General features: G+C 30.0%; 1 protein-coding gene across 19 annotated transcripts in view; it reads left to right on the forward strand.

Moving 5' to 3' along the window:
• Positions 1-27099, forward strand: part of LOC126902897 (coiled-coil domain-containing protein AGAP005037) — a 104261-nt gene that overhangs the window by 473 nt on the left and 76689 nt on the right. For 15 of the 19 annotated variants that reach the window (XR_007703368.1, XM_050680585.1, XM_050680590.1 and 12 more), the window contains exon 2: positions 9721-10931. The exons of 1 other annotated variant lie outside the window; for it this stretch is intronic. Coding sequence is in view for 17 of the 18 variants with exons in the window: in XM_050680585.1 (XP_050536542.1) it covers positions 9788-10931 (1144 nt within the window). In the remaining variant the exon portion in view is untranslated. Of the gene's footprint in view, positions 1-1469; positions 1489-9720; positions 10932-18291; positions 18520-24866; positions 24979-27099 lie in introns of those variants that run through there. 3 more of the 19 variants (XM_050680586.1, XM_050680604.1, XM_050680606.1) reach the window with 3 other exon arrangements.

Below are 27099 nucleotides of genomic sequence, written 5' to 3' on the forward strand. Positions count from 1 at the left end.
GTACTTTTTATTATTGAAAAGATTTAGAAGTTTAACTTAAATAGAAATTTTATTTTTCAAATTTTGATTAAATATAATGAATTTAGACAACTCTAGTTTGTTGGATTTTTCGGATGTGTAATTATAACAAATAATCTTATTTAAAGTTTGAGTTAATATATATTACATTGATGTCATCTTGTTTGGTTAGATTTTCATTATTATTCCTACTAATTTTTTTTTAAGAAACAATCAGTTTTGTATAATAATTTATACGGGCTATTTTTATATTGTATCACATTTTCTCAAATACTTAATTATTTAATGGATATTGAGCTAAATATCCATGTCAATTTTATGGCAGATTAAAAAAAAGGAAACATGTGTACATAATAATATTTGACAGTATTATTTATATATTTTTAAAGTTTTTATTTTGAATAGTATTTAAAACAATGGAAACGTGGTATTTACTTTTTTTATAACAAAGTAAATACTAATAAAAATAAAAATCTAATATATCAAAACTTAAGGGTTAATAGTTTAGTTTGGTAACTTCTTACGGTGGTAAATTATAAGGATTAAACTTATACTTTGTTTGCTCTTTTTTTACCTTAACAGTACCACGATTTTCATATTTTAGCATGCTAAACATGTTTTAGGTATTTCGTAAAGTACTCGACATTTTTTCTAGTTGTATTTTATTTGAAAAATAGTCTTATATGTATGATGTGTTGTACTGTGTTGGCGCGTAAATTTGATTTCCTCTGCATTTTTGTATAATGTGTAAATATCATATGTGTTAAATTCAATCTAAACATTTGTTGGCTTTTTTATTTCAAAAATAACTCTAAAATCATTTGTAAACGGCTTACTTTTGTTCTAGTCAAAGTTGATCGTATTAAACAGTAAACTCTTGTTTAAGTTTATTTAATAAAGTTTGGCGACTCATTACTCTTTTGGGGGATTTAATTTTAATTATTTTAATCTGAAATACTTATAAATTTTAAGTGCATTACTGCAATGTAAATATGAAATTATTCTTATTTATTTTAGTTCCATTTAACTTAACGAAGTTAAAAAATAATTTCCAAAATTAACAAAACTTTAAACGAATTTTAAAAATGTGTTAATTTGTCCGGTCTTTTAAATATTAATAAATTAAATATCAACAGTAAAAAATTCTTGGGTGAGAATGAAAAAAAAAAATTCGAAGCAGTAATTTTTTTGCATTTTTATATAGTACTAAGTGTAGTTATTTTCATATAGTAGTCGTATGTTATTTTGAATTGCAATCGATCCGTTTGCGATTTGGGCTGCAGCTGCTCTCTTCTACAACGTTACCTCATAAAACGACGACGAATCGATTATGTGCATGGCACTCATTCATTGCATCTACACTGCAGTTGTTTGTACTCACTAACAATAAACACGTCTTCTAAATTTAGCCACAGGGATGCAATCGGCGGCAAGATTCTTCGATAATAACATGTTATATTGAACTGGCTGGTAATCTTATTCTTTCAAATAGATTTTTAAGATTGAGTTCGGTGAACGGATATAGTTCAGTGTGATTTTTATGGTTCATAATAGTATGGCGTTTTACTTAAAACATTGTTTATATTTCTTATTAAATTGTGAGTTTTTTTTTATTTGACGGATGATTTTGTTTTCGTATTATCATATTTTAAATAAGTCGCTTTGATAATTTAAAAAAATAATTGTTAAATGCATTGTTATTTGATTGTACGGAGACGAGAAATTTAAGATTATGAACTACTATACAGACATTGAGTGTAGCCTGTTTTGGTGCCTATGAATTGTCTTTAAGACTTCAAGAACATCATAATTACACATAGTGGTTACAACAAATACCTACGATTACCACTCCTGCGAGTTCTTGTACTCATATGAAAAATATTTAAGATGTTAATATTTCTTAAAAATTCTTATACTAGTCAAATACTTTTAAAGTTGTCATAGATTACCATTGAAGTGTTTGCTGAATATCAAAGACGTGTACATGAGTGGATAAGAGTCAAAACCTACTAAAAATAAAGCAATTAATACTTAAAGATGAAACTTGGAGAGTATTAAATATTTTATTATTAATCATTCTATCCATGTAAAAATTCTGAGCATTTTTGAGTACCATTAGTTTATGAAATTAAAATTTCTCTTAAAATATTTATATTATAAAAATTATATCATCATTATGGATTAAAAATGACCAAGTAATTTTAGTTTTGTTTTATCTGATGGCCATTTATACAAAAAACAATTTTAAAATAGCCATTTTTAGCCCTTTTATAAAATGTTGATGGGTTGATGATAACTTCAGGACAAATACTTATCAAGTTACAAGCATTTCAATACATAAAATGGGGGTATGAAATGCAGCAGGAGTATACTTACGGGCTACATCCACCCACGCTACACATTCACTTAATGTATTAAAATACTTGTAACTTGATAAGTTATTTGTCCTGAAGTTATCATCGACCCATCAACCATGTTTTGTAAGTAAAGGGCTAAAAAATGGTTAATTCAAAATCAAGTTTTTTGAATGGAAACAAATATTTACCTAGCTTAAAAATAGGAAAATGATCTAACAAAAAAAAAAAGAACAGGTCAACAACAACTTTTGAACCAGTATTTTAAAAGATATTTACACTTTTATACTATAGCGGGAGGAGTATTGTGGCTCATTAATATATAGAAATAAAAATAAACAGGTTATCGCTTCACCTCCAGTCATTATGGTAAAGTCTTAATAACTTCAAAAAAATGTGTTGAAAAGTTGTTCGTTCATAAATTGACTAATTTATATATTGAAAGTATGAATTGGTACGGTAAAAGTTTACTTTAAATAAAGTCAGACAATTTGAGGAGAAATTTATTGATCGTCTTATGAGTCTAATAAAGAAATGTTTGATAATTTGAAGTTAATTCTATACGATTATGTTATATTCGACGATATAATATTATATAAAAATATGGCACATATTATTGCATGAATTACGGTGACCAATATTTAATAAATTTATAAATGTTCTTTTTTCATGTATTTATTAATAATGTAAAATTATACAATCTTTGAAAAACTTAATGTTTTCGTAGATTTTTTATTTTGCCTCTAGTATCGTAAAGTTACGATAATGCTTACCAAAATTTTAAAATATTGCTCCTTTAAATTGTAACAGTTAATTTTTATACATTTTATCTGTCAAATAATAGTTGTTTCTCTGCCTTAGTGGCCTTCTAATAGAGTAATAAACCGTGAAGCATGAATTAGCCTCGAAGTCGATTAAAAAGTATTGGTGTCTAATGCGCGTAATCCTATTTTTTGTCTGAAAATTAGTGCTTGCCGTTAAGACTTAGCGACAAAGGACTTACATCTTTGACGGGTTTATTGTTGAAGACAATTTATTATTTTTGCTTGATAATAATATTTTAATTTGTATCGTATACACATTTCTATATTAGCTCCAAGTTATACTTAATTATAGCAAAATAGACTTTATACTAAACAATAGGTTTCTTACCACATTCTTTATGTCACCAGTGGGTTACTCTTAATAATAAATGCTAATTGTTGTTTTTTACATTTAGTCATTTTGTGGTCATATTGATGTCAATTTATGAATTATTTTCAAAAAAATTATTTTATTCTGATAACATAGTTATTTAAATACTCGTATAATTAGATTGTTATTTGTTAAAACAAAATTAAATTATAAACAGAAGTACTATTTTTTTTATTAATATTTTTTATAAACCATTAAATTGATGAGTTTTTTCTTATTCGAGCATTAAAATTTTTCTTTTTACAACTAGTAGAATATAAATAATGGGAAACATTATTTGAAAACAATATTCGGCCCGGTAACAACTTGAACGTATTGTGCGGAGTAAACTGTTTTTATGGCGGTGGTGATTACTACCGACTGGTATATTATGTTGGGAAGGACGTTCGTATGTGATCTCACATCGCATACCTTAGCCGGTTTATGATAAAACGAAAGGGTCAGTGGCGGCTGTGGATAACTCGACTAGTACGAGTGTTAACAAAACGTAATACCGCGTGTTTGTTAAGAAAAAATAATAATAGTAAGACGGAGGAAACGGGCAATACTCACGTACTCGGAAAGAATTAGCGTAGCTGTACTTATTAATTGAACTTCATGGACCGGCATGACATAAACGATGTATTAAACGCCCGGACACGGTCCTTCTATTGATGTCTAGTAGTAATTGTTCTGTACTTTACGGATTACGCGACCCTTTTACATGTACCGTGCGACGAGCAACATCAAAGGTCGAGAACTTGATGCCGTTTAATATTTCCCAGCATGTGAATGACCAAAATAATAATAATTCGCTTTTTGAAAAAAACCAATAGTAATTTGAATAGTGAATCGATGAAGATACTCGTCTTTTCTCTTAGAACTATTAGTTATCCTGTCTAATCTCGTCACACTACATTATAGTTGTAACTTATACAGACCATATGACATTCGTTATTAATCCGTTGCGGGCGTCGTCATTACTTACATGATATTATGTCAACACGTTTGTTGGCTTATACAAACAACTATCGGTATAGTTCAAATGACTATTGGTTACTTAAAAAAAATAAGAGTCGGATAAATAAATTTAAAAACTTTTCCTCGGTTCGAGGACGTTGAATTATATATGGTAAGAAACACTATCTGTTTCTGTGTAATATTTTATATCAGTATACCGACGTTTATTATTTCTTGGCCGCGTGTTCTTATCGTTGTTGGGACTAAATAAAACACTAAATTCAGTTACCAAAACGAGCTAAGCCTTATACGTCGACGACAATATTATTGTGGTTTTGGCACTGTAAAAATGCAAACTCGTTAAATTACAGTTCATTGTTCGAGCACGTAGGATACAATAGATCTTTACATTAGATTTCTTAAGAAAAAAATTATTAAAAACGTTTTATTTCTTCTGAGAATAAACAGCGTGGTGACCACCTTATACTGATTTTTCAACAAAATATAATGTTTATAATTAAAACATTTACTACTGCCAAAATTTGGAACAACAATATTCTTATCGATAAATAGCGTGTAATTTTAATTGTTTAAATTTTGTGCAAATTTTATAAGTGAGAATAATATAATAAGACTTTTGTGCTATTGGTAAAATTTTTAATAATTTAAACTAAGAGTATTGTGACTTTATTTTATTCTCTTCTCTCCAATTTCATTTTAGCTTGAAAATAGAATATATCACATTTTTTTTTTACTTAATACTAATTTTGACATTCATTTTAGAGTTTACACACAAAAAAAAAAAGAGCAACAAAAATTGTTTTACATAATTTATTCTATTGTTTAATTTTTTTTATAACATAAATATACTTAAATAAGTAAAAAAACAATTGTAGATGCACTGTTTGTTTAATGTGCGCAGGTGTCATGATCATTAAAAGGCACTTTACTTTTTATTTTCTGCAGTATGAATATTTTGGAACTCAAATGAGCTTTCAACATTTCATCTATTAAACATTACATTTAACCGTTTTATTATAACTGTTCGATCCTACGTGTACCTCATTAAACCATTATACTGTCATTTTTCACAAATATCACACGAGTTCAATGGTACAACCAGAAAATAATTTCAAGGGGGTTATTACCTTTTTTTGTACTAAGAGTGCAGTACTTTCAGAAAACTCGAATGTGTAAAACAAAAGTTTATCACGACTAAATCTTAAAACATAGAAAATCATTCATGAGGAGTTATAACCCTTAACCATCACTTAGATGCGCCACTGTGTAAGTTCTTTATGTATAAATGGACTTAGAATGTCAAATTGTGATTTATGATCATTGCACATTTTTCTATTATTAAAGATTGATACGAGTTAAATAAAAAAGTAATTAAAAACTTCTTTAAAATGTTTATCTCGTATTTGTATTGAAAAGCAATTGTTTATTATTGTTTTATGTTTAACTAACACTTTACTTTCCATGTGGTATCTATCAATATATTTATATAAAGGTTACTTGATTGTTTTCTCGATTAGGATCCAAAATCAACAGTTCAATAAAAACGACCACATGTGTTTCTATTAATTACAATCTCGCAAGTAAAATTAACTATAAATGGATAAAATACTAATAACAATATTTTAGACTCAACTATGTTTGCCATCGATAAAACTCAAAGTTTAAAAAAATCTATAAAAATGTTGTCGAATAATCATTACCGTATTCTAAACTTAGTATGTCGATAAAAAAAATTAATATTTATGTCATCAAAGATAATTTTCAAGAACCTTTTTGATAAAGATTTTTATCAAATAACTCTTGAAAAATAGATGAAAAAGTGTTTCAATAGTAGAGAAACATGTGTGCATTCGTTTATTGTTAAGAAAAGATTTTCAAGACAATTCAATAATAAAATTATTATGATTATTAGAAGTTATATATAACTTTTTGTTTTTAAGATTTTTACAGCATATATTTGTAAATAAATTGAATAGTTATTCAATTTAAACTTTTTTTTATTCATCAGCCTAATCGTAAAATTTATTGTTAATTTTTGGTTATCAATTAATTTTGAATAATGTCAAAAGCCTGTATTATATACATTAGTATAATAGTTATAGTTGTTAATAATCAGTGTGTTCTAATAACTTAGAGATATTTGTATTAAAAAATATACGGAATCTTAGAGAATTCGAGATATTTTTTTAGATTTGTATAATTTACAAACTTAATTTTTTTTTATAAAAAAGCATGTACAATGTACATGCTCTATAATTCAAGTGTGTCGATTTATGATAACACATTTATTTAATTATTCAAGTGATATATGATAGATAAATTTTCAATAGTAATTGTTGNCACATTTATTTAATTATTCAAGTGATATATGATAGATAAATTTTCAATAGTAATTGTTGGTATTTATTTAACATAAATTACTATTACAATAGTGTGCAATATTATGGTAGTACAATAAAATAAATAAAACCATGTATTATCGTTTCATTGGAAATTATTTTAATTTTCATGTGTTTATAGTTTTTTTTTTTTTTTTTATACTCTATATAAATATATCTCGTTGAATTTTACGTTTTTTTCGGAAAGCGTAAAAAAAGTTAATTCACGTAGTTTAGCTTGTATGTGATAAAAAGAGAGCCGATTGAGAAATCAACTATTTAGTTAGCTGCAAAATTAATTAAAAATGTTCACGCTTTACGCTCAAATGAACACGTCTTTTTCATATGTTAATTTTTTGAAAAACTCGTATATTTATTTATTTTATGTGTGAAGAAAATTTTTATGAGCATTTTTAAAGTGAAGTGGTGCCATAACAAAAACGGATATTGTAAAAGACAAATAGCTGTTCGTATCATAAAACTTTGTAGATTGTGTTTAAAAAAGACAAATGATTAATCGATGGAACATTATCCTTTCGCAATAGAGGCTTTTATAATAATTAATTGCAGCTTACGGATAGGTAGAGATTATAATTACTTGTGTTTTAATTTATGTACTAGGTAGTTCAAAATCAACTAGTGTATCTGAAACTTGTAGTGGTTTGATTTTCAAAAGGTATCGCTTTTGATCCCTTAAGTTGTTGAAGTTAAACGCGCTATATCATCGCACAAATACTACTCATTTGGGACAGAAAGGGGCGTGAACTTATTAAAAATGTTTGCTAGGAATACCTCAATTAATTTGGTCTTATGTCAAATGACCCTTGGTTGGTATAAATTCTCCATTGATTAATATTTAACAACACCGAGTGAAAGTTAAATTAAACAATTAATGTACACTCGTTTTTAGTCTTGTCTCGGATTACTGTTGTTCTAATAATAAAATACTACTATTGGATTACAATAAGTAAAGGGATAATTATCTCTGGTGTCATCGCGGTTATGTATTCATTAACACATTTGTACGTCTCGTCTGAAATGCGAGGGCGTTGTTGTGTGTTTAAGTGTGTACAATATACACACGACTAACATATGAACACAATACAATGTACGGAGCTGCCACCGTTTACGAATGTTTTGCATTTAAACACGTTTGCTCAGATAAAACATTGCCGAAAAAGCTAAACAAAAGAATTAAAACGCAAAAAGGGTACACGGTCTTATCGGATTCGTCGGTAAAAAGGGTGAAACGCGACAAAGATTTTGCAGTTAAAACATCCTGACCGAAGTCGGGTGCGGGAATCCTAATGAAGTTAAATACCCAAGTGGTCGACTGACGTTTTTTATTTTATTTTTTTAGAACGAAAAACCGTAAAACGTATTATTATAGGTATAGCTATTAATGTTAAAGTCCACTACGTAAATTTGTTGCATGGTTAGTTTAAACGTTTATTAGTATTCTTTGCCGTTTCTTCGCTTAGGTATTCTGTTTAGTACCTTATCAAACGATTAAATGTTACCTTGTTTATTGAAGTTTTAAAATCATGTTAGGTCGTAAAAAAAGGGTAGTGAAATACAAGTTAACAGTATTTGAACAGCGTAACTTGTTTGTGCAGTCAAGTTTAAACTAGTTTATGAGATAATTGAGTTGGCCTTTTGTTTTGTTTTTAATACACTTTATTCTTGATGAAGTCATTCTATTTTATCTATTTTATTTGGAATTAGAAATGTTTTATTTTTTAGTTCTAACTGCATGATGACCCCCGATAACACGAGAAGATTGTTTTCACTGTGTCAATATATAAGTAGAACCTTTTATTAACACAAATTAATTGATGTCTAATTATCGAATTATATTAATATGTAAACACGATATACTTAATTATTAATTTTTTCGTCTGATCTCTTTTTATTTTTAGCATTATAATAACACTGTTTTATCCTAAACAAACAAAATAATTTAAAAAATGCTAATTGGTCAAATCTGATAATATTGTTCTTAATAATGAAAGTGTTTAGGTAATACAATGTATTGTTTGTTACCAACAGCAAATGTACATACCATGTAATCACTGTATTTATATTTAAGTTTTTTTTTTTTAAGTTCGCGTTTACAATTTAAAATGGTATTTTGAAGTCCATACAATAAATAGCAAATATAATAATTACTTCTTTTCACGTCATATGTGTGAAATGTCAGTCTCGCATAATATTTCCGTTGGTTACAAAATGTAATTTATTTAAACAAGAATGTATTGCTTAAACTGACGTTAATTCAAAAGTGTTAAAAGTTTAGATCAATGATATACAATTATTATTTTTAAGAGTTTCGATTTAAAAATGCCATTTCTTTGTTATTAATCGTGGAAAGCTTTCAATGAATGTTTTATGATGGCGTTAAGTTCATTGTGTAGACTTTTATGTAAATAAATGTTAAAACGGACGCTATAAAATCGTATAGAATATCCACTCAGCAAGTGTCTACGAACACTTACATATATAAAAAAATATTACAGCGTCATGTTAAATTTTATAGCTCAATTAATCACCTCGATTATTGTTAGTCTTTTTATTGGTAAATGTTTTCTATGTGTACATACCTATTACATGTGCAGTGTTTATTGGGTTGCGCCATGTCGACTCGAGTTAAATTCAATGTTACATAAACTAATTTATCAAATCACACAAAAACTGGAATGTTTTGGTATGCTAAGTAATTAAAAAGTAAAAAACTAACAATAACTGAGTGGTCTTGTATTGAATTTCGTATCATTAGATACTCTGTTAAGTTCTCATGGTTTATTATTGTTGAACAGGATATCAACTATGAATAGCCAACAGTATATCGAGTTAACGGAGAAACTTTTTTCAAATAATTGACAAATGGGACCGACTGCGATGGCGGAGACGAACGGCGTCGCCAACACTACGGACAACAAGAAAAAGAGTAACTCGATCCGGAGGTTATTGACTCCGGCTATATTTACAGTAGGCGATGTCCAAAAGCACAAGATCAACAACGGCAATAACAACAAACACGAACCGCCGACAGCACGACACAAGACTATCATAGAGACGGCGTTTGTCAACAATAGCAACGCGGCAGCTTACGGACGCATACCGCAGTATCAACAGCGGCAACAAACACAAAGGGCCGCCGACGTGACAGATTTCCGGTCGCGAAGTGTGAGTCCAGGATCCTTCGACCGAGATGTGAACGCCAATTTGTACGGTCAACGGCGAATAGACAGCACGTGCTCTTTGCAATCGGCTATTTCCGAAGACAGCAGACAATCGGGTCGGCGGTCTGCGCCCATCATACCATATTCGCAGTATTACAACAACCGTGCCGCCGATAACAGGTTGTTGATGCCGGTAAGCGCTCAGGTTAAAATATCTGTTCCTCCACAACCAAGTAACGTCGTCCGGCAGCACCCCGTGCATACCGTCTACGGTAATATACCCGCGACTACTCCTCAGAGCAACAACCATTTCGTGCGAGGCTCGCCGCAAAGAGCTACAATTGGTTGTGTGCGCGAATCGCCTTCCAGACAGTCGACAATTTACGAGGAAGACGATGATAACAACGGTGTTCGGCGGTCGGACGAAAAACGGTTTCAGCCGATTTTCAAAAGAGGTACCCTACAACCGGAACTTCCATCACCGACCGCTGTTAACTCGGTGCCAGCCAGTCCTAAAAGAGTGAGTTTCTCGCCACAGCCTACGGGCCAACCGTCGGAACCAATTTATTGGCCGACAAAAAAAGGTCTTTCACCGCAGCCTCCTACGAGAAGCCGATCGTCGGGCACCGATTCGTCGACGAACGTCATCGAACGACCATTGCCACCCGTTCCCAGAAGAAGTCCGTCTACTGCTGTTTATGGAACTGTACGCAATCAGCAACAACAACAGCAGAGATGGTGGCCACCTCAATATCAACAATCGGCAGGTTCAGAATCAGGCAGTGAAGCTGGTGAAATACAACGCATCATGAATTCTACGCCCAAAAACGGCATTGTATTTGGTGGTAAGTCACTTTTTTTAAATATTAGTATGCATTCAACAGGAGAACTCTAGTTAAAAAATGTTTGAATTATATCATGGATAGTTATAGTAAAAATCCCTATGTTTATGAAGGCGAAAAACGAAAAACGTTTGTTTACCGTCGAAAAAAATTAAAAATAAACAATTAATATGAAGTCTTAATATTAACATAAAAATTGAAAATAAACATAACAATAATACGTTATGTGTTAATATGTGTCGTGTTGTCAGTTTAAAAAAATATATTCATAGAAAATCGATCAGCCATAATCCAACATTTTACAATTAGTTTACATAATAAACTAAAAAAATATATCTATTTTATTCGTTTTGAATTTAATTCTACGGATTAAAGAATTCGTTGACACATTTCATATAAAAAATAAAATAGTGATAATAATGATCTAACCTACTTAAAAACACGTCATACTTTTATAACATTATAAACATTAAGATATTTGAGTACACTGTTGCACGGAACACAGTACACTTTTTACCTACAATACGATTTAAGGAGGTGCGTGCTTTTGATTCATAATATCATTATATCGAAAGGAGGTGGCGAAGGGATTTTATGAATTTTAAGTGTTAATTGAAAGGTCTTTGCCTTTGAAATTAGTATAATAATCGATATACGTGTACTGTCAGGTGACGTATCAACTTGGTAACAATTATTAATGTATTTATGAGCGTGTTTATGAATGTAAGTGTGAAAGATTTTATCGTTCTGCATATTTTACTAAGGAACATTAATCGAGTAAATATTATCGTAGGTTATTTTTTAACAAAAACGCCGTTCTCAGATTTTTGTTCTTCAAATAATATACCGAAAATGTGTTGTATTACAAATCAAATGTACTGTAAATGTCAACAGTTTTCCCATTTGCAGTTGATTGCCAAACCTTTACAATCGTAATCGTGTAAATGAAAGTTTGGTTGTCATGATTTTCTGTGTTCCAAAAGGTACAGTATTTATTTTATTGGTTTTATGTTGTTCGGAAATAACTAATTTCGTGACAAATTAAACTCAATTATTTATTCGTCGTGCATATTTATACGAAAACTATAATTCTGTGTATTGCCGTTAACCTATACTTTTATTACATATTGATTGTTACTGTTTTACCAAACTCTGTTTTAAAAGTACACGTGTTACTCGTCTATTAACAATGGCTCGGTAGTAATCCGGTTATCGAAAATAAAAAACCGGTACACGTTAAAAATGACGTGCACCGAAAGAATGTGATCCGATTATTCTACTCGAGGAGAGACACTCATATTTTTGTAATAGTATACTAATAAAATTACTGACAACAGAATATTTTTTCAAGTGACAACTACTGGTATTGAACGTTTTGTGTATTTTTTTAGTATATTCGGAGAAATAACTGACGCGTAGACAGGCGTTCAGTTAATTGCAAAGATATTTCTTATAAGCAGCTCTATACATTTTTTAACATTACAAGATCGTTGAAAGTGATTTATGAAAACACCGCGATCGTTGAATAGTTGAATATTTGAGTGAACTCGAACTGTTTATTGATAGAATTTATTTCAAGCAGCTTTGTGCTTATTGTCGTTTGATAACTTGAGTACGTTTAGGCAGTAAAACCCGACGAGATCATTGTAAACGTCTTGTACACAAATCATATTCGAAGAGATATAAACAAAACAATGTTTGGGCAACGAGTCGTTTTGCTTAAAACGCGGGTGTCGTCTACGCGCCGAGTGAGCAAAGCAGCTGTTGCGGATTATGAGACTTACACGATGCGCGCTAAACTGTCATTCGATAACATCTTGCTGCCAAAATGAGTTTTTTTAAAGTGTCATATCGGTATCTCTTTTTTCCGCGTAACGTACGTTGTTTTCATACCGTATAAACTCCTGTAAATCATTTAAAAGCCCAACGAGCTGACACTGAGATGAAAGTCGTAGCTATCTTTAGATATTTTTGATAAACTTAACTTAGTTTGTCACTGTGTTCACGGGGACGAGATAAATAATACTTTTGCCTCGTTATACAAACGAGCGATCATTATATTATTTGCTATTGTGTTTGTTCGATCTTTGGCGTTTTTGCTTTATTCATTACCGCAAAATTTTACCTCGTGAAAATATCGACTGAGTTTTATCGCCTTTTAGCATCTTCCCTTCAGTCTGAACTCCATTTTCCGGTTTGAATCGTTTTGATTTTAGAGAAGTGGTATTGTTGTAGTTATTCTTATTTTGTGAATATTCCATACAATTACAAAGAGAAATCAGAGAATCTCGTTCAGTTTATTGTTAAGTTCGGCGATAGCGTTTCTTTTTTAATTTGCATCCTGTATCCGTAACAGACAAGCGCAATTATCACTGCACTTAACGTCTCAGCGATCGTTGACTACGGTAACTATTTGGTATTAAAGACTTTTCTGAAATTAGAATTTTCTTTTTAAAGAAACTCGCTTTTTTTACTCTTACATTATTCAGCGGTTTTTCTAAACAGCGGTCGTTGAAAATGTGAGGGGTAACTATAAAAGGTTGTCATCTCCACCGCTTTGTTTGCTATGTAAAATGCGCCAGAGGAAAAACGCCTTTTTCTAAACTCTTAAAATATTCTTTTGCGTTTCGTCGGAATTTCGTTAATTTTATCGATTCTCGTGAAACGTAAGGAAAATAATGTTATTATTATTATTATTTTTTTGAAAATTCAGATTATATTGAATGGTATACCATCACAACATATACGACAAAATAACCATACTTTGTGCCGTATGAATTGCCCGCGGTTATTAAAAACGGCCACGAGTAATTTTCAAGGAGTTTCTGGTTAGTGTAAAACATACAGCCGAGAGAAAGGGACACGTGTTTTTTATTGAAATGTTTCTTCGCTATCAGTTTATAGTAAATGGTTATTGTATGTTGCGTACATCAAGTCGGCGGAAATGATCCATTAAAAATAGGTGGNATTTTTTTGAAAATTCAGATTATATTGAATGGTATACCATCACAACATATACGACAAGATAACCATACTTTGTGCCGTATGAATTGTCTGCGTTTATTAAAAACGGCCACGAGTAATTTTCAAGGAGTTTCTGGTTAGTGTAAAACATACAGCCGAGAGAAAGGGACACGTGTTTTTTATTGAAATGTTTCTTCGCTATCAGTTTATAGTAAATGGTTATTGTATGTTGCGTACATCAAGTCGGCGGAAATGATCCATTAAAAATAGGTGGATGCCGAACGGGTACATTTGATTTTATTGTTGTCGCCCTCATAATCATCGATTCGGTCCGTAACGGGAGGGGCAGAGTGCCGGTCGTGGAAGCAGCAGGCAAGATGAGAACTCCTTCAACAGGTCGAGCATAACAATGGGGTAACGGTATGTACGCTTATTATATGCGAACGTGGGGGGAGACTACACTTGCGTTTCTCGACGAAAAGTGTACAGTCTCGACGTGACACTTATACGACGTTTCGCTTTGAATAGGGTTTTTTGAATTTTTTTCGTTCTAAATATCTCTTCTCCTGGTTCATATCGTCACTTTTATAGTCTAGTAAAAAAAAAACGATGACTCGAAAAAACTCATTTAAGCGTTTCCGTTCAATTCATCCCCGGAGATTTTGGCGCTTAGTAAATCCGGTTATGACACAATTTATATTTCGGTGTCAAGAATTACACCAAACTATACTCCAATTTCACAAATAAATACCAATTTAGTAGCCTTATGACTTTTTGAGCCTTTAAGGTCTAGTAAAACAAAGTATTGATATTTTGGAATTTTAACATTANGTTTTCTAAACAGCGGTCGTTGAAGCAAATGTGAGGGGTAACTATAAAAGGTTGTCATCTCCACCGCTTTGTTTGCTATGTAAAATGCGCCAGAGGAAAAACGCCTTTTTCTAAACTCTTAAAATATTCTTTTGCGTTTCGTCGGAATTTCGTTAATTTTATCGATTCTCGTGAAACGTAAGGAAAATAATGTTATTATTATTATTATTTTTTTGAAAATTCAGATTATATTGAATGGTATACCATCACAACATATACGACAAGATAACCATACTTTGTGCCGTATGAATTGTCTGCGTTTATTAAAAACGGCCACGAGTAATTTTCAAGGAGTTTCTGGTTAGTGTAAAACATACAGCCGAGAGAAAGGGACACGTGTTTTTTATTGAAATGTTTCTTCGCTATCAGTTTATAGTAAATGGTTATTGTATGTTGCGTACATCAAGTCGGCGGAAATGATCCATTAAAAATAGGTGGATGCCGAACGGGTACATTTGATTTTATTGTTGTCGCCCTCATAATCATCGATTCGGTCCGTAACGGGAGGGGCAGAGTGCCGGTCGTGGAAGCAGCAGGCAAGATGAGAACTCCTTCAACAGGTCGAGCATAACAATGGGGTAACGGTATGTACGCTTATTATATGCGAACGTGGGGGGAGACTACACTTGCGTTTCTCGACGAAAAGTGTACAGTCTCGACGTGACACTTATACGACGTTTCGCTTTGAATAGGGTTTTTTGAATTTTTTTCGTTCTAAATATCTCTTCTCCTGGTTAAAATCGTCACTCTTATAGTCTAGTAAAAAAAAAACGATGACTCGAAAAAACTCATTTAAGCGTTTCCGTTCAATTCATCCCCGGAGATTTTTGCGCTTAGTAAATCCGGTTATGACACAATTTATATTTCGGTGTCAAGAATTACACCAAACTATACTCCAATTTCACAAATAAATACCAATTTAGTAGCCTTATGACTTTTTGAGCCTTTAAGGTCTAGTAAAACAAAGTATTGATATTTTGGAATTTTAACATTATTTTGGTAACGACTTGAATGTAAAACATGAAATTGCTAAGCGTAGCAATATATGACACATTCAATACACACTTGTAGGTATTATAACTTTTTTTTATAGCATCAACTGTTAAAAATATTTACCGATGAATTTTAACTATTCGATTTGTCTCTAGTAATCGTAGCGACAGTGACACACCCTTTCCGCTTGTCTATAATTTTTTTACTTTGTTTTATGTCTCTATTCCGATTAGTTTTTTATGTAGAGTGTAGACTTCATCAAACGAATCGTGACTCGATCACGAATGTACAAGTAAAAAATAACAGTATCTACTTTTACATCTGTTGTTTTTTGTCCCCTTGATTACACGATATTGTAACATCGAATGTGTACACATATCGCTGAAGTGATTTCCTGCACCCCTAACCTTTAATCATAGACATAGTAAAGAAATAATTACACACATTTATTCAACACATATTTTGATTTGAGGTTAGCGTTGCGTGAAACCCAATGTTCTATATTTGGGTGTATGAGTAATAATACATCAACGATGCTACATAGTTTAAAATGAGATATTGCAATGATATTTCATGGGCTGTAAAAACTTTGTGATACGAGAGTTGAATCTGTAATTGTACGAATCACAAGAAAGGAAAATAGTAGTAAAACGAAATGTTGATACATTCCACAGATATCTCAATGGATATGTTTAGACATTTTTTAAGTTTTATTATGTCTGTAAAGTTTCAAGATAGAATGTTCATGTTATAATATAACCAACATATTTATTCGACTAACGGACTTTTTTCTTCTTTGATAATACGTAACACTCAGGGTGCAGTGAATTATTTTTAGGTCCAACGATCAACGTGAGCTGTCTATGGTAAATTTGTACATTAACTAAAAGGCACAATTTCAATCGACAGTAGTGGATTTTGTTAATGTTACAGCATTAGCAAAAGTCAATTTAAATTGTGTCACTCGTCGTGAACGAAAAGAAACGAAAAACTGTATGGGTAAAAATTAACGAAAAAGCTTCATGGATAAAGAAATTTTAATCCATTAACTATTGAAAATCCCTCTGAAAGAATAGCGCATTAGATGTGATCTTCTATGTTTGATACTCTACCAAGTCTTTAAGATCGATTTGTATCTGACTGAACTGACGCACATTATCCATTCGTCTTACGCATAAACCCATCTTACATTAACGTTCCAAGTACTTTAGGATAAACAAGTTAACATAACGGATATCCGATTTTATGTTACATCGAGGTATTTGGAGTTACATATAGCGATACAGCTTTAGTAAAAATAAACGTTTATAAGATAAAAAGTTATTATTTTTACTTGATATTTGATCGTTATTTTTTCCACGATTTCTCTTTGAGTTTTGATGATTTGAGAAATATTATGCCAATTATATACTGATGTTAGTAAATATTATTACATTTAAAATATTACAATTTTCGAGCTGGACGCAAAAATGTAATTTAGAAAAATATCGTTCCATTTACCTATTGATTTCTATTTAAATAATAAGCACTTCAACACGTTTTCGCTTATCATATTACAACATTAAGATACAAGCTGACACTTGTTTGACCTGAAATCTACTAAGACGAATTCACGTGTGTGTCAACGGACGGAAAACTTCATATATTTTTTCGGACAACTACTGCTGCATCTGGCTTGCAAACTTGGGTCAATACTCTTGACGTTCTTAGTCTCATTCATTATACTCAAAAGATTAAAAAGAAAAAACTCGTATACCGTACAATGATATGACTAATATGCGAGTGTTGGTGACGAAGGTAGCGATTGTGAGCTTGTGTTTTACACACTTCTGAAGCGGTAGAGGTTGGGAAAGTCAAAAAGCACATTTCATCCCTTATAGTATTCCCGGGCACAATGTGTATGTATGTGTATACAGTCGACGAAGAGAGAAAACTGTAGGGGAGGAACGGTTGTATGCGTCGAGGGAGACACTATCGATTGAGCAAACGCCGCCGTTACTTGAGTGTGTGTGCGTGTTAGGGTTGGTTTTTACCCAATGGCCACCGGTCGCGCTTGTGTAGCCGTAGCGCATGATGTCCTCTCCTAACCCTATGAAATACACCGGCGGGTTGTAAGTCCATTTCGGTGTGGTCGCGCCGGGCGAACGTGTTGTGGGGTTGGGTCCACGAGTGTAATTCACAAACATTAACTTTTCACGAAAATTTTTTTCCAAAGAATTTTTTTTTTTTCGTCCTTTATTATTTTTTAGTTCCGAATCGTTTATGTGGTGTTTAATGATAAAATGCCGGCCGGTTGACGTTTTGCCTTAGAAATAAAAATTTTTTTTCACGTCGTTTAGGTGTACTGAAAGTTCAGTCACAATATATTTCCACTTGATAAAAAAAACGGAGATGCTTAACCGGTGGAAAAACAAAGATAAAACGGCCGGACCGGGGTCGAGTAGCACTTTACCCACCAAGGGTTCTGCTAAAAAGAAAAGAAANAAAAGAATTTTTTTTTTTTTCATCCTTTATTATTTTTTAGTTCCGAATCTTTTATGTGGTGTTGATAATGATAAAATGCCGGCCGGTTGACGTTTTGCCTTAGAAATAAAAATTTTTTTCACGTCGTTTAGGTGTACTGAAAGTTCAGTCACAATATATTTCCACTTGATAAAAAAAACGGAGATGCTTAATCGGTGGAAAAACAAAGATAAAACGGCCGGACCGGGGTCGAGTAGCACTTTACCCACCAAGGGTTCTGCTAAAAAGAAAAGAAAAACCGGTAAGTGGAAATGATGATGTTTTTTCTTAGTTCAGTCTCTAGTACTATAGTATTATTTGCTATTATAATTCAAGTTACCGTCGTTGTCATTGTACCCGTGTGTAGTGAATTAAGCCCATAAAAGCTCTGATCGGTTACCGGTAATTTTTGGATGGATAACGTGTTGGACAGCAACTAATAAATCATAATCGAGTTTATGGCATGACAGAGTGATCGATAGTTACACTTGATATAGTTTTCATTACAAATGTTGCGCGTTTTTATTGTTTCGACCATTGGTTTGTTTGATTTGTGTTAGATTTTTTAAGTCTTGTAAGTGTTGTTTAAAAATATTGTAATCGTTCAAAAAACAGATTATCGCTTATAACATGTCGTTTTGACGTATAAGAGAAATCGATAATTGAAAGGGTTGTGTTTTTGACGAAAAACAGCATTTTGTGTGAGTGACCGTCAATTATTCTCGATTATCCTTTAAGTATGGGGTGTGTGCCGTTTATGCTTTAAGCTAACTATTCATAGTTGCGTAACGTGTCGGTAATGTTATTTTAGAGAGAATTCATTAACCATATTAATAGAGTGACATCATGTTATGTATTCATTATTCTAACGATGGTGATACGTTTTTTTTTCTGTTAAAAGTTTCGTTATTTCAAATTTCAGATAATACAATTGTTTTAAATAAGGATAATAATTATGAAATGAGCTTTATATTTTAAAATTAAAATGACGACGTGCTTGAACACATTATTATTCGATACGACAATTATTCAAAGTTTCATTGATGAACTTGCGCAACTGGCGTTATTATAAAATAATTTGCATAAAACTGTAAGGGAGACATTATTTATAAAGCAGAATGCGTTTAAGATAATTTGTTTTAACAAGCTGCTTGGGTTAAAAACGGGCAAACCGTAAGGTTTACGTCGGTAAACAATCGATACTTAGAAGTTTTTCTTTTTCCATACTCAATTTTCAGCCAACGCGTTCCCGAAGGATCTATAAGCGTTTACTAGAAAAACTGAAGTATACAAATGAAACTTGTGTCTTTAGCGTGTCGTTTAATTTGACGTCAAGACATAGTGATTGTTTAGTAGAACTATACTTGTTCGTTCGTATTACCAAAATTGTTCAAAGAAACTCAAACGGTAGTCTACATCAAGGCTTGTCACCTGAACTGTCCGTCTGTTTTTGACAAACTTTGAACCGACCAAAAACTCGAGTTGAATATTCATAAATAAATCAGAAATCCATCTGTTTTAACGTGCAGTTAGTTTTGTTCAACATAAGTCTTTATTTAATAATGCAAAACTCAAGTCATCACTACTCGTTGTTCGATAGTACTTTAAATAGAATAAAACAGTTGTACACAAACCTTGTCGCGGACACAAAACTGAGTAATAAACTGTATGGTTTCGCAACGGTAATACATTATTATTGTAATTTTACCTTCTTGCCACGTGTATTTGAGTTTGTTTTCAATTATATGTCGCTGAACGGATTTCAGAGATACTCGATTTGACATAAGTTTAGGGTTACCGTCAGCCGAGCGCCACTTCACTCTTAGACCTCTTGAAAAATATGAGGTTAATAAAATACGGGCTCGAAAGATGTTATAGCGTCTTCCTTCTTGCCCCTATGTGTTCAATATTACTCGAGCCTGTATTTTCCTGCCTTTACGGTCTCATCCCATACACACATACGTTTTAACTTGCATTTCATTCTCGAGCAGGTGATTAATATATAATTATCTAATCCCTTATAATTGAAAATATGATAGTATCCATAACTACGCAAGGGCTTACACCTGCGGAATAATCATTTTAATGACTTAACATTTCCGAGCTTAGGATCCACATGATTGAACTTAACACACGTTCCTTATTGAAAAAATACTAAATAAAAGCTAATAGATTATTGAAAATATTAGTATAATTCTGTTATTTTATTGTTCGCTTATAATTGTTACGTGGTTTTCACATTTCGAAATAAACAATGTTACATGTGAATTTTTGACAATTTTGAATAATTCAACAACAAAAAGTCATATGAAATAAATGATTTTATAATTATTATTAGATTAATTGTATAAGTCATAGATAAAGGTTAAAATAAAAATATAATAGACAAGTTTACAAACTCATTCTAAACCGCAAATATTTACTTTAATACGTTTTTGTGATTTTCCAAGTGTTTGTTAATCATAACACACTTAATGGCTCAGAAACTTCTTTTGGGAATTAAATGAGAACCTATTAGCATAATTATATTACTAACAAGCAACGGCTTCGAAAATAATTTAATCATTATTTTTTGATTTTACTGTTAGCAGCAGCCTAATTTTTAAATACACTACTAATATTTAAAATGTTACTGCTCGAGTATATTTCTTCTATATAATTTTAATTATCTAAACAATATTGAGCTGTTCGTTTTTTTCTCATCTGAAAATTTTGATAAAACGTAAAAAAGAGGGTATGTATTATTTTATTAGTTATCGTATGAAACTTTGTTTATATTAAATGTTGGATTTATGCCCTTAGGTGCACAACCCTTGAATTCCCTTTTCATTTTTTATTTTAAAATATTAATTAAACTTAAATTAATAGATAATTAAATTTGGCTATAGGAAATAGTAATAATATAAATAGTTTAAAATTAAATTGAAATAACTTATTTAAAAAAAAAGTAGAAACTATAAAGAGAGTAACTAACGAGAGTTCTAACGTTTTCAATAATACAGAATTAAAATATTACGTTTGCATTTTAGGATTGTTATTAAGTCATGCTATTTTTATCTATTTTCCACTAATTATATATATTATTTAACTGAACTATCCGAAAAAAATTTATGAAATAGGCTGAGTATAATAAACGATGCAATTAATCAAAGAATTTTTGAAAGTGTAATAAAAAATATAGTCTTAAATATCAATTTATAATTGAAAAATCTTAGATATTAGAAATCTAGATATTTTTTCATAAATATTCTTTTAAAAATAGAATAAATTAGTTAAACATATTCCTTAGACTTTCATAATAATTTAAGTAATGACTAGAAAAATATTTAGTTGTTAAAAAAGAATTACATTTACTTAAAATTGTTTTGTTTTTAAATTTATTATATCAGAATGTCTATATACTAGAAGTAAACTATTACAAGTCAAATTTTTTTTAACAAATTGTGAATATTTTTGGAATACTCATCGAAAAAGCATTGTAATGTTCTCGAAATATAGAAAGTTTTGACAATTTTACGTTTTAGCTGTTAGCATTTAACCATATTGACCATTATTACTATTGTAACTTCTAAATTTTCGTTAAATAACATGAATTTTTATTTGATCCGAATTTCAGTTGACCTTGCCTCTGATTATTTTCTAGTATACCAAAGTTCTCGACTAACTTACTTTTTTTACTCATTCGAGGGCTTAGAAAAGACATCTCGAAAAATATCTCTAGAATGTGATTTCCGTGCACTATTTATATATGTAAATTATAATCGGGACATTAATTTCTCTTTAAGGCACGTGTTCCATAATTTTTTAGGATACATTTTTTGTTTTACATTAAAGTTATCTAATTAAAATACTCATAATTATAAAAAATTAACATTGTTACGTCAAGATGTAATAATTTATAAAAGAGATACCAAAGGCTTTAAAAACTCATAAACTATTAAATGATTAGAAAGAAATGATCTTTGTGGGATAGAAATCAATTTTGTGATGCGTTATTCAATAATACTGATTTTTATATAGTTTTTTACATTCTCAGTACGTAGGATAGAAGTAAAGCTGACAGCATGATTGAATTAAATTTTGTACTTCTTACGTTTTCAAGACACACTGGACAACTTTTCAACAGAATAATCCTACTGCACGCTAAATGTTTTGTCTAAAAACATAAATAATTAACTTAGTGGCAGAATAAAAGTTTCCATATTGTTTATTTGTGTTAATTCTTACCATTAGCGAAAGATAGTCTGTGCAAACTGATATAAGCATTACGACCGGATGCCAAAATATAACGTACAATAACAATACTATAATGGTTTTTACGTGCACCTGTGAACAGAAGGCACATACGTGTTGTGATACACGAGTAGAAATGTAACAATAATTTATTTTGTTATTTCAAATAATTATTATCGGTCCTTAGAAAGAAAAGGTTTTGTTTTCTAAATTTGGGCTTTAAATTTCTTTATTGTAGCTGTTTGAATTTAGTTTTGTTTAAATTTTTATACCTCTATCGCCAGCCGAATAATTTTTTTTGGAGGTTTAATAGCACAAGGCCAAATGTGTTTGCCTGAGATAACTATTATGGCGCTTGTCATGAACAATAAGGTCGAACAAGTAAATTTATGATCAAAAGGTAGAATTTTCCAACCAGCCATTTTTACTGGACATGATGGCACTGAATGAGATATCGAAAAATTGACAGTTGCCACAGTAAACATAAGTAAAACACAAGTTATATATCTTTCTTCATTACATGACATCTTTTGATCAATGAATATTAAAAAAAATAGAACATTGTCAAAAATAATACGTCAACAGATTTAATCTAACTATAACCTTTTTGTTGTGTAGCAACAAATAAAAATTATGCTTAATCATAAACGATTATTATATCAACAAAAGCACTTTTTAGTTTTATCGTTTGTTTATTTAAGACATAAATCATTAATTACGAAAAAACGACGAGAAGGGAATTTTTAAACAAACTATTATATTATTATATAATTAAAAAAAAAATCATGATTATTGTTACTAGCCCACCTCTATTCTTTTTTTTTTTACTTCATTAATTGACTAGTACTTTTATGTAAACAATGTATAATATAACTGTACCTATTCCCAAAAGCTGATGTTATTTTTTGCAATTTTTTAGTAGAGCAAAAACTAAATTTCAGTGGTGTCTTATGAAAATTAAAATTTTTGTTGCGCAAAAAACATAACTTCGACATAAAATTGACTTGTAATTTTTCGACTCGTGACAGACAACATCTTTCTCTATTCAAATTAAAACAGATTTAAAAACCCATTTTTGTGACGTGTTAGCTATTCGATATTTGTTACAGAATTATTTTATAAAATATGTATAATTATAATTATACATAAGAAAGAGTAAGGACTAAGTCAGTATATCATTAAAATTGTCTTCGTTTACTAAAAATTAACTTAAAGTTATCTTTTTATAAATAGATTTTAAAAAAATGATTAAAATACTCTATTAATCTTATTTATAAAATAAAAGTTTAAAGTAGTTAAACAATAACAAATTCGAATAACTGAATTAACGTTCAGCTCTAGGCGTAAATAGTATCTTGAACTTGGGGTTGTTAAGTTCCAAGTGCTGAAAAAAATTCGGTCGTTCCGTTTCAAATTATTTACTCAACTATTTAAATAAAAAGTAATATTATATAATAACATTTTTTTTCCGACAACTGTAGTATTTCAGCTAAAATTATTGAAACTAAAACATTTTACTATTTTTATAATAAAATACACATTCTACACTGACGCCCATGTATTGTGCACATTGTACTCACTCATTATACTATAAAACAAAACAAAAAGTAATTATTTATGCAGTAAAAAAATTAATTTATTCTTACAGTATTTTAAAAAAATAACGAAATCTGCTTGGGGATCCTAAGAAGCCAAATCACTTTCCTTTTTGTGCCTATGCGTACACACTGTACTTTTCTTTTTACCTTGAATGAACTTTTTGGAAGTACATATGAAGGGTACACGAAAAAAACAAAGTAAGTCATTGTTTTCAAAAATTGAGATTTTGGTGACAAAATATTCCATATTCCATATTTTAAGCCGCTGAATTAGTATAAAAAGTAAGTTATTCAAACGTGATTTTCCTCGAATGTTATGGTGTACTATAAAATAACACGGCATTTCGAAATTTAAAATTAGATTTTCTTAGTCTACAAAAAATTGACTTGTCTTGTTTTTTACGTCTACCCTTCATAAATGGTAAATGTACGGTAATTTTCCTGAAATATTTATTTAATTTTGTGAATTGAATTTTAGTTTTATTTTATATTTTAAATTGAAAATTCCATAAAAATGTGATAACATTTTTAAGATCTACAGCAAATTTTTTTGTGAAGCTGTGGATGGAAATTTTCTGAAAAACCTCTTTTTTACTACAAATGACACTATTTGTTAGGTGTAAAGTAAGTATATGTTTGGCATGTCACGTGGTAAAGTGACAATTATGTCATATAATTCCAATAAACAAGATATTTTGGGGTGGAAACATAACACGTAGTGACCCCTGGTGGCAGATGGTTAGGCTTTCAACACCGCCACTACCGTGTGACAGAAAGCGTTGCCAATCCTTAGCAAGTCGTAGGGGTAACGAGTCATTCTTATTCATCATAGTTTTCTGACGACCAAAATATGTCAATGTGCGTACTCAGACGTTGTGTCTCTTTTACAGGTCAGTAGTTAATAGTAAATATAGTATTCCCCCCTATATTCCACTTAATAATAATTTTATCAACAGTCTGTCATTTTTCCTCCCAACACTTAAAAATATTATCTATAAATCTATTACTATAAAATATTATAATTGTATAGTATTTTGAATTTTTGAAACTCATGGACGACGTGAAATATAATCCGATAAGTGTTTTGAAAACTGTTCATATATCAAACAAACAGATTTCATGAACAATATTGCGAACAATTATTCCTTAGTATGATAATTTTATACGCATTGAATATTTATTTAAGCCACTATAAAAATATCAATGCAATTAAACGATAGAAACTAATATTATATATTTAATTTGTATTTTTGTGATAAGCACTAAAAACAATAGAATCCTCTTTAATATCATATCGAATACTAAAAATAAAAGTTTTTATAAAATATAAACTATAAAAATAGTTTTCTATTTATTCATGAAGAAAATATTGTTCGCTGTATAATATAATACAATATTATATTTTACGATGTAAAAATATACAGCTATTGTTTGCTGAAATAATACAGATTATGTTTAAGCTTTTTATTGTACCAATGTTAACGTTTTTCGCCCAACTCTGTAGTTTATGTAATGAGATTTTAAAGAATGATGATGCTGATTCACACCGTATTTATGCGTAGGTTATGATGTTATGATTAAAGAAAACTTCAGTAGTTCGATGACTAAATAAAAGTTTTACATTTTGAGCTTAGTATAAATAGCCTAAACGACTTGTTTTCTAAAAATGTAATTTTGCGAACAATTTCTTATCTAAAGTAAAACCATCATGTTAAGTACATTCTATATTGTTGTTTATAAATAAACAGATAAAATAATGATACATGAAAAATTGATTTTTGTTAGAATTCTGCTGAATGTAACTATTTCATATTAAAGCGAATTCCATTGCATGTGTTTGTCAACATGGTACTTAACGAGTTATGATGAAAATATATGTACGTGGAAATAATATTAATAATTTTTGAATTTCAATGTTTTCTAAAAATACTTTTCAATAACACTATTTTCCTTAAAATTTATCCTACAAAGAATATCAATATTACATTACATAAAATTATCATAATCAATATCATAAACAAATTATTTGGTTGGTAAAACATCAAACCTATTTTTTTTTTAAAGCTTAAAATAAGTTTACTGGAATAATGCAGTTTTTATGTTTTTGTTATGATTGAAAAATCGAATTACAACTTATAAATATTTAAAAATATGTTTTATTTATTTTCATAACCTTTACGAAAGAAATAATTCTTTTGAGAATTTATCTGTTTTTTTATTGTCTATTGTTTTTAATTATTAAAGGAAAAACTTTGTTCAGACTAACAAAAATGAAAAATATAATAAACTTTAAAGTAGATATTCAAACTGCTATACAAATAAGCTTAATATTTATTTTTTCGTAGATATCAATTAATCACCCAAAAAAATATTTTCAGTATATCTACTATGTTTAGTATTATTAACTTTTTTAATTAATTAAGGGTTGATTTTACAGGTAGTTCATTATGTTTTTTGAAAAATGAACTTAATTTTGCATAAATAATTACTGTTAATTTTACGAAAAATGATACCATGAAAAACTTTTATTTATTTATTTAGTAATTTTTACGTTACACATTTAGAGATTTATGTTTTTAAGTGTCTCGCCAAGCACATGGAGTTATAGTTCTAAGTTATTTCAAAGATAAATAAATTACTGTTATTTCTTCATTTTATGAAAATAAGCATCAAGTGTTTTTAAATTTATTTTTTAAAAATTTATTGTTTAGCAAAATTTATCTTCATCATTTGTCTACTAGAATATCATAGATTAGTAATTTTATATTAATGAATACTATTATAATCTTTGTATGGTTCAATTTGTTTGTAGTGAGATAAAAACTGAACTTCACTGTAACTCAAAAGTACTTTTATTTAACTTAAATGTTTCATTATATACAAAAAAAATTAAATTAAATGCATCATTAAAAAGTAATTAACAAATTTTTGAAAATAATAATGTATTTCAAAAACTCATTTTAACCTGAAATATATTAAAATATAGTTTGAAATGACGAATGCAGTAAATT

The sequence above is a fragment of the Daktulosphaira vitifoliae genome, unplaced genomic scaffold, assembly GCF_025091365.1.
Source record: "Daktulosphaira vitifoliae isolate Bord-2020 unplaced genomic scaffold, ASM2509136v1 Scaffold_3, whole genome shotgun sequence".
NCBI lineage: Eukaryota > Metazoa > Arthropoda > Insecta > Hemiptera > Phylloxeridae > Daktulosphaira > Daktulosphaira vitifoliae.